The sequence below is a fragment of the Phaenicophaeus curvirostris genome, chromosome 6 (genome assembly GCF_032191515.1).
Source record: "Phaenicophaeus curvirostris isolate KB17595 chromosome 6, BPBGC_Pcur_1.0, whole genome shotgun sequence".
Classification (NCBI taxonomy): domain Eukaryota; kingdom Metazoa; phylum Chordata; class Aves; order Cuculiformes; family Cuculidae; genus Phaenicophaeus; species Phaenicophaeus curvirostris.
This window is the reverse complement of record NC_091397.1, coordinates 16,246,966-16,262,478: the sequence shown is the minus strand read 5'-3', so window position 1 is coordinate 16,262,478 and position 15,513 is coordinate 16,246,966. Positions and strand designations below refer to the sequence as shown.

At 37.3% G+C, this 15,513-nt stretch overlaps 1 protein-coding gene across 1 annotated transcript in view; it reads right to left on the bottom strand.

Annotated features, from left to right (window-relative positions):
• Positions 1 to 798: 798 nt before the first annotated feature.
• The window catches only part of ZNF438 (zinc finger protein 438), a 56,274-nt gene continuing 41,559 nt past the window's right edge, over positions 799 to 15,513 (bottom strand). The window contains exons 6-9 of the mRNA XM_069859391.1: positions 10,986 to 11,090; positions 5,525 to 7,376; positions 3,332 to 3,930; positions 799 to 2,652 (exon numbers count right to left, since the gene is read on the bottom strand). Of these exons, the coding sequence (XP_069715492.1) occupies positions 2,594 to 2,652; positions 3,332 to 3,930; positions 5,525 to 7,376; positions 10,986 to 11,090 (2,615 nt within the window). The 3' untranslated portion in view covers positions 799 to 2,593. The remainder of the gene's footprint in view (positions 2,653 to 3,331; positions 3,931 to 5,524; positions 7,377 to 10,985; positions 11,091 to 15,513) is intronic.

Here is a 15,513-nt window from a genome sequence, read left to right as displayed (position 1 = left end):
TTAGCCATAGGAAACTGTAGCTCTGCAGCTACAGAAGGGCAGTACTCTGCAAGCCAGAGAAGTGCTGGAACTCCGCCAGCTTTGATTATTTATAGTGTGATGATGAAGGAACAACTTTCCATGTGAGGAAAGGCTTTAAAGTTGAATAGTGAACCAGAAACAGAGGTTTAATGAAAACTCAGAAAACAAAACTACAGCTAGAAAAACAATAACATTCATTTTAACAATTTAAAAATATAATTTATGTGCAAAACCAGATGTTAACTTGTCCAGCTTCAAGGTAAACAGCAAACTGTATTCATAACAACCCTTCCACTGAACAGCAAACATGCACTATTTAATGTTGCTGTAAATAAGGCTCCCTTCATACCTCCAAACGTTACCAAACCGAACACAAATGCAAACCAAACACATTTTAACCAAAAGACACATATGTATTTCATGCAAAACTATTTTAAAAAATCTCAACCTTTCATAATCTACCATAATCATAATAGCCTGAAACATAAGAATGCTTTCACCCTCAGAAAAAAAGGCTTCAAACTTCTAATTTTAAACATTTACGAGCATACTGGGAAGTGGCTTAAACCCATACTTTGAAGCATGTTTTCAGGCTTTAAATTACTGAAAGCAGAGACTCCTTTACCTATTTGGCCTGGACTAGAAAAAGGGAAAGAAGCAGAAAAATATGATGAAAAGATGGTACATGAACATTTCCATTTTTTAAAAAATGCAATCCCCTCCCTCATCCCAAAACTCCTTCACCCCTCCCATCAGCACTGCAACTCCCCCTGCTTTTATATGAAGCGAAAGGGACTCACTCTTGCCTGGTAACCACCACCAAAGACATTGACATCACTGGCTTTGATGCACCACCAGTTGTAACAAATACTTTTTGAAAACCAACTCTGCCATCATTGGTACTGTTCCTGACCTGGGGGGACTGCGTGCCAAAGCTGCACTCGTTTCAGCTCATTTTAAACTATACCAAGTAAGGGGTGATACAGCAAGAAAAGTGATTGAATGTCTGTTCTATACAATGAACGTGATCAAACCTTTCTAATGTGAGGGGTTCCCCCCTCTTAAAATGTGTGCTTTATGCTGGGAATGAATTTCCCTTTGATATATTATAACTATGCAAAGGAGGGATTGTTCTCATATTTCTGTTTCAGAGAAAACACCAAGCTGTTTGATTCTGAAAGTTAAAGGATTAGGATTGGGGGTGGGGAGGAGGAAGAAGTGCTTCTAAATGCAAAAAGATTCTAGGAAGTTAAATATTGTCTCTGTTTTATATGAAACACTGACTTCAACATTAGCTATTCCTTTCCACATACACATACATTCTCCTCCAAATGAATATACTGTATGCATCAAAAGATGTGTGTGCCACACCCAAGAGTAAGACCAAGCTCTATTTTTAAAGTTCAGCATAAAAACTAATATATGAAAGCAAAGAAACAACCACAAGTATGTATTTATAGCAACAAATACTAGGAAGTAAATTTTTAAGATACAGAGGGATTCTTCCACCTTACCAGGCACCTGTACAGTTCTGTGAGCGTTTTCCTTTTGTCCTTTATTTTCCTTGGCTCCAGTTTTACAGTTCAATGCCAGGGCAAAGCATCATACAACAAGAAATTACATTCAAAATGATCAGCTCATCAAAACTGCCTTCAGTGTGTACAAATACACAAAATATTACAACATCATCTGGAATCTCACTCAGAAACCCCAACATTTTTTATCTTTTCTCATGTTCTCATCACTACAATTTTGGCAAAACAGTGAGAAGTCACCCAGGACCTTTTGGGAATGACTCCATCATTCCAAGCCCTCAACTGTAGTTTGACCACAAGAAGAAATGGATAGGCTCGTACTGTAGACAGTATTGGTGTATTTTTCATTTTGCCCTTTGATGTGCTCTGACTCCTGCTGAACAGTGATACAGTGACTTCTTAAGCTGCCTCCATTATTTCTCTCAACATAATCCTGAGATGCATAAGCTTTAGGTAACAGTAGCCTAGACACCAATTTTAAATTACATTCAATGGTTCAATGACCCTTCCATCAAAACTGAGCTCCAGAACTCCATCACCTTACAGCCAGAAGTGACTTGCACCCTCTGAGATGTGCTGGAATGGCCACTTACTGTGCCTGTTTTGTAGCACTGGATGTATCACACACTGTTCCTGCATTACTGGCTGCTACAGTTTTGCATTCCAGTAAGGTAACTGTTACTGGCTCCTGACATTAGAATGTTTAGGTGCTGCATGAAATTCCCTTAGTACAGTAAATCCAGTAACAGAAGTGCAAAAACCTCATTACCTGCACCACAGACTCAGAAGTGAAGGAACAATTCCTTCTGAAGTCACAGACTGGGTCAACTGCAGAAATACAAAAGCTATATACCAAAAGTGCTAAACGCAGCGTCGTAACAGTGCTGGCAGCAGTAGTGCTGCTATCGCAGGAGGTGCAAGGAATATGCTAGAAGTTCATTGTGAAACACGCAGTCTGTTGCAGTATCAAACTTTCTAGGAGTAACCAACTCGGATTACTATTTTTGAAACAAACTTGGATTTTTTTCATAAAGCTGTCAAGCTTTGAGGGTTCTATCTTCATGGGTGGCAACTAACTCATCTTCAACCCAAAGACCTACAGGCAAAAAAACCACATGTAGATTTTTCACTTTAAAAATCCAAAGAGCGTTGCTGTTACCAGGACAGCATATAACACCTAGAAGACCTGCCAGTAACAAACCTGCAATCAACGAACATATCCGAGGACACTGAAATCAAGAAAATAAAAATTAAAAGCTCTTAAATAATCTATATTATAAAGCTTCTGAATGCTGGCTGCATGTATGCACATTCAAATGATTCAGAGAACTGCACAGAAATACACATGTACCATAAACTCTGGAAGCACATTTGGGACAGAAATTACACTTTTAGTCTGGTCTGTCATTTTATTCAAGACAGATTACTTCTTATAAACCAATTTCTTTGTGTACAGTACAATTTAACTTTAGAATCTTTTTCCTTGATGTTAACCATTAGTATTGAGTATTTGCTGCTGCTAACATCCTTAAGCATGAATTTAAAGCACAGTGTTTCATAACTGGCTTGTATTTACCTCTCTGGAATGATACTGGATAAACACATTTTATGTTTAACAAAATAAAGGTTAGCATAACTCAAAAAAGCGCCCTAACACACTTCTGAAATTATATATCTCTTGAGTTAGTTTAGCAACACAGAAAAAAAGTCAGGAACAATTTGGTAAGGTAGTTGATGTTTTTCATAGCACTGTAGAATCGAGCTTCAATATTCACCATTATTAGAAAGTTTAATAATCCCTTGTTTTGATAACAAACTAAAAATTGTCCATAAAGTGGAGGGGTCTTCACAATTATGATGACTCTGCCAATGATTACAAAGATCCTCTTTTCTTCCAAATAACTGTTTGCACAAAATGCAGTTATAGCCCACTTTAGAACAGACTTCAGTTTTTTTGCCTGGAGTACCAAATCCTACATTTTGCATCTCCTTGGCTGCTTCACCACTTCCTGGCTGAGTTAGTCCACTTTTATTTAACATATCAACATTATTTTGATGGTGGAAGTACATCTGTCTTTTTAGTTTTGGAAAAGTATAAAAGTCCTCCTCATGGGTACTACATTTTGCTAAATGTTTTCTCTCGTTGCACTGTTTCCAGAAGTGGGTTGCGTGTTTGACCAGTTCCCCCTTAGCTCTATTTCCTTGCAAAACCCCTTCCTTTACTCTTCCCTGGATCTCTTCTCCATGAGAGCACAGTAAGTGAAACTTCATTTCACCAAAAGACTGTGCAATAAACTGGCAGCGACCACATTTGATCTGTAATTTCACTTCTCCTTGGTTATGGAATAGGTCCTCAAAATTGCACTTATTTCCTCTGTTAAAAGAAAGGAAATACAAACTATTTCAGTATTAGCAATGCACAGAATAGAGGTGGCAATTTCTGTCTTTATAAGAAAGAAGAGACGACATTCACAAAACATTCTTTTAAGTAAAACCAGGCACTGCTGCTACATCAATAATAACAAGGCTGATTAGGAAACAACTAAAACTAAATGTTATTAAACACTGATGTGTTTAAGATACCTCAAAAATTAGCCTTAGTAGAAATAATCTTCTAACAACACTAGTCCTTTAAAAAACACATTATAACCTCTTACAAGTTCTCAATCTAGTGAGGTCATTCCAAATACTTCTAGCTCTGTGCTAGATAAGTGAAAATTAATATTACACGTAGCATGCTACTAAGAGAAACAAACTTGTTTACACTGATCTAAGGTCAATTTAAGGCAAACCCACATGTACCATCTCCCACTCCAAGATGGAAGATGGAAACAATGAAAACTTTTCTTTTTCATTAAAGTTTGTAAGGCAGTCTAAAAAAAATTTAAATACCTATTTTACAACTGGACAGCCCCTCTTACTCATTTAGGACTGCTCTGCAGCATAAATGAAGCAGATATACAAAGAGCCAGCAAGTCCCTTGTTTAAGTTAAGCCAACCAAAGGAAGACCTCCACGGAAACCTTCTCACAATATCTACAAAAAGGACCACATAACACTGCATATTTATCAACATCAGTCATACCACCCAACAAAATAGATAAAATTAAATGACTCATTGTATGAAGGCCAGAAAGGCTAAAATAAAAGTGCTGGTGCTTCTTAGGTTTGCTACCTTAAAAATTTCTAACTGATGCACCCCAACAGTGGAACAATGCAAAGCAAAATGTGTAAAACTGAACTATAGTGGCATAGTGAGCACCAGGTTAAAACCCTGAGCTTATTGAAATGTACTTCAATGAAAGTAAATGTACAGTGGAACAAATAAAGTCAACATCTACACTGTGGTAAGAAATTTCACTTCAAAATCATAATGCAGAGATAAAAGAATGCTCTATCCACCTTAATAAATGGTAAGTGTTAACTTTTCTACTTGTCTAAGTGATCACAAGAGCAGCAGTAATCAACACACAAGACAGGTTCGCTCACAAGACTCCAGAGAAGGAAATGGGATAATGATATTTAATAGGGTAAACAAACTACAAGCTAATACTGAAATATTAATTGCTTTACAGTTATTGCAGTTGGTTCATTTATCTTCCACGGAAAACTCAAAATGGGTAGAGAACAGAAGCCAGCGCAGATTAACAGAAAAACTGTTAGCCATGAGGAATCAACTGATCAAAATAGCTCCACTGGCAAGATCTTGGATATTACTAAAGTATATGCAAAATTACTCTGGATATTCAAGTATCAGTAATAATGAATGAAACAGCTAAAATATACAAGATTGTCAAATGGATTGACTAGATACCTTAACCAAATATATAAACCACTAAGTATCTCACTTGGGGGGTGGGGTGGGGAATGAGCGAAAAGCAACAGATTTCATAATACTGATTTTTATTAACTACCACCAACAACCTGAATTCTTGCTTTCATTAGTGTTTAAATAGTGAAAACACTGACCTCTCTGTCGCTTCTTCTGCCTCTTTTATATTGGTGTCTCTCTTCTTTAAAGCATCTTGCAGCTGTTGCTCAGTAGTAGAGGGCTCTGTGCTGATAACAACCCTGTGCACTTCTCTTAAGTGGCCAAAGTATACTTTTGCATGGCCAAAAACTTTAGCACAGAATTCACAGCACACAAGCTTTTTGGGTTTGCCTTCATTGTGATGAAGTTTCATATGTGTGCTCAAGCTTCCAGAGTGAATATACGCTTTCCGGCAAATTCGACAGCTGTAAAGCCGTTTGTTTGTATGTGTGTTCATATGGTCCTGAAGATGGTGTTTAAACTGAAAGATACGGTTACAAATGTGACATTTATGTGACAGTTTAGGTGCAGCTGAACATACATTTCTAGTTAAATCACTTGATTTAGCTGACGTAGCATCATTATGCTTATAACTTAAGTATTTGTTGGGAACTGAACTATTTAAAAAAACATCTTTGTCTAAACGGTCAGGAGACGGTGTCTCTACTATTGCCACCGATGTCAGAGGAGCAAATGCCTGCACAACTACCACTGGTTTCGGTCTAATACTACGGTATTTTTTCACTGCCTCTGCTTTTTTGTCTTCAGGTGGCTGAAGATCAGCTTTCGCCCTCTCTCTTCCCTCTCTAAACTTATTAATGATGCATTTCCTTCGCTTGGACTGAAAAGTCAATAAGTCATCTGGGACTCTTCTTTTACTGCCTCTTCTTTTAGAGGCTGCACTGTTCAATTTTTTAAGATTGTCAACATCCACTTTACTGGATGGAGAGAAGGTATTTTCTCGAATGGTTTGTTTGGAGACTTGCGTAAATGATACAGCTAATCGTTTATCAGATGCTTTAGTAGGAACATGAAAGGTTTTCACCACAGCTGGTATCTTTCCACATTCAGATCTCGGTGAAGGACCAGACACATCTGTAACACTAGTATTCTGCTTAGATTTACAGAACACTGAATTTTTCATCTTTGAGTAAGGCAAAATAGGAAGTTTTCCTTTTGGTGCTGATGGAGTAATCTGTATGGTACTGCCAAAAACTGCTGGTGACAGGATAGTAACAGAATTTGTGGGTTTTTCCTTTAGTTTCTCAGACGTTATTAATGACTCTCTTGTGGTTTCAGATGTCTTCACAGAGCATAGACTTAGTTTCATGGTACTAATTGTATTTGCTGGCTTAGATAAAGAGTGTTTACCTACAGATGGTCCAGAAACATCACCATTAGCAATTCCAGTTTTGTTCACTGAAGGAGATCCAGATTCCACAGAATTGCTTTTATTTACTGATGTTGCAACTTTAATTTCAGCTGAGTCACGGTCTGTTAGTGTCACTTGCTCAGCTGAATCTGAATTAGAAAGTGTTTCAGGATGGTCTTCAATTAAGGTAGTCATGGGGGAAGTCTGTGATGAGATCGATGCTTTGGTAGGAATCTTGTCATGTGTCCCTAAAGCAGGTATTTGTGCTGGTTTTTTGTCAGTCAGTGATTTATTTCTTGCAGATTGGTACCTAGGGATAGGCAGCTTTAGGTTTTCAGAAGAGGACACTTTTGACTGCGGGACTTGCTGTGTTACGGCAGGGGCAACATATGGCAAGGCCAAAAGAGAAAAAGTCCCCTTGTTACCAGTGACCTGCATGACAGCATAGTTCTGAGATGGTACCACCAGCGGCTTAGAGCCTGCAGCTGAAATTGGTGTATTTTGCTCAGGCAAAGGTGACTGAAGACAAGAAACCATTCCAGATGTTAAAACTTTTGGTACCATTTTTGGTGCAATGCTCCTAAACCGACTTTTCTTCTGTAAACTTCGTATTATATCCGAAGGGGATTTGTGTTTATCTGTAAAAGTAATATAAAAAGATGTAGCATAATGTATAGATTTTTTTAAAAAAATACTGTACCAAAACGAAAACTGCTTACAAAGAAAACAATCATATACAAACTTATTAAAAACATTTAAGTATTTTAAAAGCCCCTAAATTAAGTTTAGAAGCGCAGAAGTGACATGGACAAAACAAGAACACTCCTTGAAGTAACGTGCTTGATTATAGATATGCAAACCCCCCCACCCCCCCAATCTAATCTAAAATGGATGTCTATGTCTCATTCTAGGTTAGAAGCTACACGGCATTTCAAAACAAATACTAAAAAAGCGCCTCTTTTGCCCTGGAAAAGCTGCACTAGCATGCTGGCAATATTCGGCTAGAAGAACTAACAGGGACAGGATTTAAACTCCATGATGCAAAACTTTTCTGAGCAACTGCTCTGATCATATCTCTCGGTCATGCTATCTTTCAGAGTTACTGTAAACGTTCAGAACTTGTGTATACAGACTAGAGCTTACCTAACGAAGTCTTTAAAAAATTGCTGCTTTAAAACATGAATAATGTCTACCAACATCAAAGAAGACTTAAGAGAAGATGTATCGTTGTTAAATACTCAATCACAGACACTGCTTGTGTTTCACTGCACAACAGAACCGCTGCAGTAAGTTATTACAATACTTTCTTGAAAGATGGAATTTATCGAGGTAATTTCACAGTTCTCTCCTGTTTGTGTTACTAAATGTTGCAAATACATTTAGTAAAGAATGTGAGATTAAAGGAAACAACCGGAAAAGTAAAACGTGTAAGATGTAATCTGCATTGAGCAGCAAAGATATATGCTGACATTTCAGAGACTCCATAAAAAAGGATTTGATACGTAGTTAGTTGTACCACTCCCAATGAGGCAACAGCCTCCCTGCCCACTCCCAAATTCAACTACTGATGTTTCCAGTTCTCAGAAACTAGGAAAAGTTTCTTGGAGGAAAAAAAAAATCCCAACAATCTCAACCACTGAAAATTCAACTACAATGCTCCCAACCAGAAATACCATTTAAAAAGGCAACAATTCAAGAAAAAAATTACTTTGAGAGAGAAATCACATTTGAATAGAATATGTAAAAGTAAAGGCTGGGACCTTGAAACAATGCAGTGAGGTAATTCCACAGGGAAGTTTCCATTCCTTAACATTTTAAAGCCTTCTACTACAAATGCATTTATACGTGGTTATGGATTTAAAGAGGCAACTGAATTACTACCAACACTGGAAACTCCAGTAAGTTTATCTGAATCCTGGATGTTCATCCCAGATGTTACACTTTGCAACAAGCAGTGTAAGTTACAGAACTATCACATTTCATAGCCAGAACCCTTGGACAGATATACGAGCATACTCTGTACACAGGGAATCCACTCTCCAACGAGCAGTAGGAAATGATGCAAGTTCCGGAAAACATGGAAACGTTGCTGTGGACATGCCATCTCTACAAAAGTACAGAAATGGCAGCCAAAACACCATAAAAGAAAGGTTAATTTAAGGTCAGGAGGAAGTATTTGTAGAAATAAGGCATGACATGAGCTTTAAAAATAAGCCCATGCTTCTCTCATACATTGATAGCCTGTGGCAAAATTAGAGAGTAAAATCACTTCTCTATAAAAAATGTCTCTCCATAGTTTCTAAGCATTCCACAAGAATGTACCATTCTAGAAGCCAAGACCTTCATGAATATCAACCACAAAAAGCTCTCTGAAACAAAGCCCATTGAGATCGATAGTCTTCTTATGCAGTTAACAACACTAAGCATTGATGTAACTGTTTGAGAAGGGATTTTTACACACTCTTTTTCCAACTACTTTATAATACATACATCTTCCAGGGAAGCCATGGCTGGTATTACCCTTCAGCACAAGTTTGTTTTGGGATTTTTTTTTTTTGCCAAGTTTACATTAGACAGTTTAGTGCAGAAACACTCACTGCAGTAACTCTGGTATGAAAAGGATACTCAGCTCTACATTTTCCTCTCATCCAACACAGCTGCTGTAGTTAAGCAGCTTAGCCAGTATCTAAATATAGAGACAGGCTAGATGGAGACTAGCTGTCTGATGATTTTTCAGGCATGGTTGAAACTTTCCTTGTGGACTAGGAAAGCTAATTGGAATGGTGGCAAATTATTTTAGCATCCTGGATCAGGAAAAAGCAACCAGTCAATTCAGAGTGGAGGCCCAGAGCGTCCCCATATCATCAGTAACCGCAACTATTTTTCCCATTTATACTTTGCAAAAAGTTTCAACAATTTCCTTTGCACACAGTGATCACTACAGTAATTCATACATTTGTCACCCTGGCACTGAAGGACTTTAATATGTCTGGCTGTCACTCTACCAGAAGGCCACTTGAGAATTTTATATGCATCTTTCAGGGACATTTCACTTCTATTCCACATCATCTTCCAAATCATTTCCATCTCTGCTGTAAATGAGTAATTTTGACTTGACAGATGCCTCCACACCTATGCAAATCTATGAATTCTTACAACTAGGAAAGAGAATTTTCAGTTAAAGGAGGCTCTGCAATGGCGATTTTGAAGATCACTCTTAGGTAGACTACATTCTTTCTGGAAGTCAGTCTACAGATCCTTCACTGGAACACAACAACTTTTATACTTTCTCTAACGTTTTCATTAAGAAAACGAATGAAAATGTTACATTTAATATCTGAACGACATGAAGCTCATTTGTAACTGCTGTGTTCTCAGTCTTTCAAATAGGCATGGAGTTCGGGCAACAGGTAGACACTTAAATAATTAAGCATAAGGTTAAATCAAACGCAATTCAATCCATTTACTTCAGAAATCTTTGTTAAAAGATTAATGACTACCATGTTAGTACCTGTAAGGATCAAATCACTCAGAAATTTGCAGGTTGTCATAAGCTATCAACCCTTCTAAATAACCTTAAAATTTCAGAGAAGTGGACAGTAATACACCAATTAAAGAAAACAATGTTGCACCAAAGTCTCTGATATAGCCACACTGCAAAGAGTCCTCTGGAGGAAAGGAAGTCTTCCACAGGGCTCGTTCATGGTTCCCATTTCATTTATTCGTGGTTCCCATTTCACCCTAAGTCATTCAAGTCTGGTCTACTCCAGTCCATTTTCCCTTCCTTTTGTATTTCTTTCTCCATTGTTCTACTCAGACACTATACAAAGCATCAGAAGAAATGTAATTTTCCCCACTAATCAGGTCTATTTTGGACATTAAAAATAAACCGAAATGCCAGAAACTACTGTGTAATAGTGTTAATTCTTTAACCAATCTTTGTAGGATTACCACGCTTGAGGAGGCAGGTATTTAACTTGTGTATGACTGGACAAGTGACAGGAAAAAAAAAAAAAAGGATCATCTTGCTTTGAAGGAAAAGGCAGAATACAGATTGAAAATATTAATGTAATATTTGATTAAATGAGTGTTTATGTTGCTGAGTCTTTTGCTGACTTTGAAAGGAAAAATCTCTGTTCTATGGGAAAGAAAAAAAAAGCACAACCTTCTTACAGACAACACTAGATTTATTTCTATGAGTAATAGTTAATCATTCATTTTGCCAAATCTCCATGCACACTAAATACCTGTGGATACTGTCTTTCCAGCACAAGTTTCTTGGTTTTGCTGACCCAGCATACTTTGTTGGACACAATGTTTCTCCGCAGGATTAGCATGCAAAAAACCACCACCTGCAAAAATGCTTCAGTCAGTTATAGACACCAGGACAAAAAAAACCCCGAAACAGCCAAACATCCCCCAAACCCAACAAAACCCAGAAAAAGACAATTTAAATGACAATATAAAACATTAACTTCCAGTTAATTCATTAAGAAAGCTACTGCTTCTTGCCATTTCTCATGTTTTAAAATCTAATACATTGCATGCCAAGTGCAAGGTGATAGCTTAATAATTGAGTAAAGCTGGTTAACGTGGTAAACAGATGGGATGCTTTAGGTGCAGTGTCATGGCAGACAGTCAACAGCATCAAAACAAAAAGCACAGAAAAATGAACGTTCAGTAGCTCTAGTGAGACTTTTAAATTCTGGGGCTAAATTCTATGGTGGTTTACACTTTCCATAATCCCACGTAAATCAACAGAACTGCCCACATTCTAGAAAACAGAATTTGGCCTTCTATTTTCAAAACTACTTTTCCACACAACTATGCAATGTGAGATTGGTAAAAAAGCCAACAAATCAGGAGTGCCCAACTCTACGCCTTCTAACAATTAATTTGCAGGTTTTTCTGGTTTTGTCTAATAACTATTTGGGTGGAATGTCCTGTTCTAGGTATTTGCCTCAGATAATTTTCTAAAATTAACTTCAGCAAAAAATGCCAACCATCCCCAGGTATGTCTGTATTAAAAAAAACAACCAAAAAACCACAACCTAGTAACACATCTATGTATTAGATGAAGACATCACAATTTAACACAGCAATGTCCCTTTTGCCTCTAAAAAGCTGCCCAAATTTGGCAAAGTTGTAAGCTCTTGGCATGTGTTCAGCAGATACTTTAAGCAGCTAATTTTTCCAATGATTATATTCTATTGACTGTGCTCCTGCTTCAGGCCGGGCTGGATTTTTCATAGAACTACAGCTTTAGGTCCAAACACCCAAGCTGGAACAAGGTAATGGTCTCTCTCAACTGCTGAGCTGACAACTTGGAAGAGAAACAAGAATACACACAGAGCAAGCAGGAGAAGCACTAGAAATGAGACTTGCAAAGTGTCCAGGCCAAAGAGTTATGGTGGGCTATGGGTATTAAACATAGACTTAGATGGGTAATGAACATTAGTTTCATCTGTGATTTGGAAAAGAAAAGCATGTCAGCCACAGGGATAACCTCCTCTCTTGTGTTTCTTACTCTTCTAGTACTTGGGTTTTTTTTAAAAAGTAACAAAATTAAATCTACATAGGAGTCCTTCTATGCAATTTAGACTAGATTAGAAAAATAAACAATACTGAAGAAGTCTAATGCAAGGATGGAAAACTCACAGTACATCATTCACATCGACACCGAGATACAGAATGTACAAACATGCTTAGAAAAGTGTATGTTCTGGTATACCACAGAAGGAATGAGACCAAAACAGTTTGCTAAATATTAGAATATTAGATCTCTTTTAAATTATATATAATTAGTTCCAATTTTAGCATCAGTGTGATTTGCTAGTTGTGCAGTAAGCATTTTATAATTTAAAAGGTCATCTTTGCTTTAAAGTCAGTGCAAGTTTATTAAGGGATTGGTATTATTGTGCACTTCAAGAAAATCTGTGAGCAGTGCGACACTTCTTGGATTCCTTAGTCTCCAAAAGACTATTCTTAGTAGAAGAAAGCACTACAATGACAAAATCACACAATATAAATGTTTTCTTGATATTCACTGGACTCCATTAAAGCAGACATTCAACCTTAAATTTTCTAGCAGCATTTTTAGTGTGGGAATAAATTAAAACTATTTTTGTCATAAACAGTCATTTTGCAGACAGAGCTCACACATCCAAGATCATGGGTATATAGTTCATATTAAGGGAAGTTCTTCAGTTTCCTAATTAAATCTCTTTTTTCCCCACTCGAAACATGCTTATTGCACTATCAACCAAGTACTGATATATGCCAATGTTTATACAGATCTACTTTAGGAAATCATTATCTAATGTAACTTATCCAAAAAAACAACCCTAAAATGGAGAAAAAAATTAATAATCTCTACTATTAGGCAACTCCACTTTCTCAGTTCCCAGAATTGCTTTCCTCTGTTATTTTAAAGTACGCTTAGGAGTTGCTTCATTATGACGCTGTCATCTATCTGAATGTCTATAAGGCTTTTGACACAGCCCCCCACAACATCCCTCTCTCTGAAGTGGAGAGACACAGATACTGCATCCAGCACTGGAAATCTCAGCACAGGAAAGACACAGACCTCTTGGACCAGGTCCAGAGGAAGGCCACAAAAATGATTAGAGGGATGGAACACCTCTGCTATGAGGACAGGCAGAGAGAGTTGGGGTTGTTCAGCCTGGAGAAGAAAAGTCTCCGGGAAAACCTTACTGCAGCCTCTCTATACATAAAGGGGGCTTGCAAGAAAGACAGGGACAAACTCTCTAACAGGGCCTATTGCAACAGGACAAGGGGTAATGGCTTTAAACTGACGAAGGGTAGATTTAGACTAGATATAAGGAAGACTTTGGTTTTTGGTTTGTTTGTTTTGTGGGTTTTTGTTTGTTTGTTTTTCCCATCCCTGGAAATATTCAGGGTCAGGTTAGATCAACCTCTGAGCCACCTTACTGAGCTGAAGATGTCCTTGCTCACTGCGGGAGGGTTGGAATAGAAGACCTTTAATGGCCTCTTCCAACCCAAACCATTTTGTGATTCTATTTCAGGTTTCTTTCTGCAACTAAGGCTTCTTTCTGTCAACACAACCTCATCAGCATCGTGGTTCCACTACCTCTGTCCTTAAAGTGCAACATAAAACAATACTGATGGCAAATGCACATCTGTTTAACAAAAGTTAATAAATCAAGAAATCAATGTCTCTAGAAATTACTTTATCAGCATTAGCAACAACAATAATGCAAGACAATTTTGGATGTCTCAGAGGTTTAGATGTCATTTATCTCTGTACTGCCCCAACATAAAAAACTATTAAAATATCTAGGAAATCCTACTTCTATAGGGAGTAACAAAGCAGCCAACAGCTTTTGAGATAGCCTTTATGAGTTGTAACATCAATTGTATTAGTTACACGTGGATAAATCAATATTCAAAAGCAACATCTTATATAAAACGCGGGCAATGCAAAGCTTAATACAACCTCCTCTTAAAAAAAGCCATTTCTGTGCTTCTGTATAAAGAAAGTAAGTCTTGGAAGCCTGTCCTAAAAGTCAGAACATATATACATGAAGAGCTTTTTAAACACTCTTTTGCAATGAATTTAAAATATATTTATAAGCAGATCCACATGTTCTCTTAACACCGCTCCTGCAGTGTTTGTGAACTTTAAAAGCTTTGCCTTTCTTTGAAGACAGTCTCTCAGGTTACAAGCTACTGATTTCATACTAAGGCTAACATAATTAATAGGTTTTAAGCAGATCAAAATATTTTCCTATCACAAAATGAAAACTGACATACAGAGCTAGACATAAAGCACCTGTAATTATTAACAATTTCTCCATCTTTACAGCTGAAGAAATCACACACGTGTTTTCACTATGGCAATAAAAGAACTTAGGAATAAGGTTTATGCAGATTAATCTATGGGCTGAAGATGGTGCATGGCCTCTGCAGCCACACAAATCACTATTAAAAGATGAGAACACTGGTTCTTTGTTAAGCAGGGAATTTCTGAGAGAGCCTTTTAGATGCATCAAAGACTGTTTCAGCTTTTGTATGCATTTACTAGTTTCGGTAATCAACCACATCAAACTTCAGGTGGGCATTATCAAGAAACCACACTGCTCCAAGAGGACCCAGCTAAGTAGAATGGAAATTATTTTGGTATTACTGCAAATCCGGTGCTTTATCTATGTCTGGTTTGCCCTGTCATTCTACTCCACAGAGGCTACCAACCCTGGAGATCTGCAAAGCAAGGCTTCAGTGATGCAGCCACTTGGGGGAACTAATTGTTCAGAAATAGCTGAAGGGAAGCGATGGAAGCACTGGTCATAAATTCATAAACCTTCAATGGCATTGCAAATATAAATTAGGACTCCTAGAAGGCAGGGATAAACAGAAGGTTGTAACTGGATTTTTAAATACTATTTTCTGGGAGAACTGCCAGTTGAAATTTCTTTTAGTGAGCTTCAAGAAAGATATGGACCTGAACAATAATTAATTCACTGTGAAGTCAACATCAATGTAAAGTCCTTTTTAAAAGGTCTATCAAGATCATATCAACCTGAACAAAATCTTGATATGCTTAATCTAAGTGGTAATTAATACTTATTTTTTCCATAAGTGCAGGAAGCACTAATGACCAGATCTGCTATGAAATGAAGGCAGAATTCTTCAAAAATTATGCAGCACAAAAAGGTCAAGTACAACCATTTTATGAACAAACCACAAAATATTTTCTGACTTGACTCTTGCTCCCCTTTCAAACAAGCTAAGAAT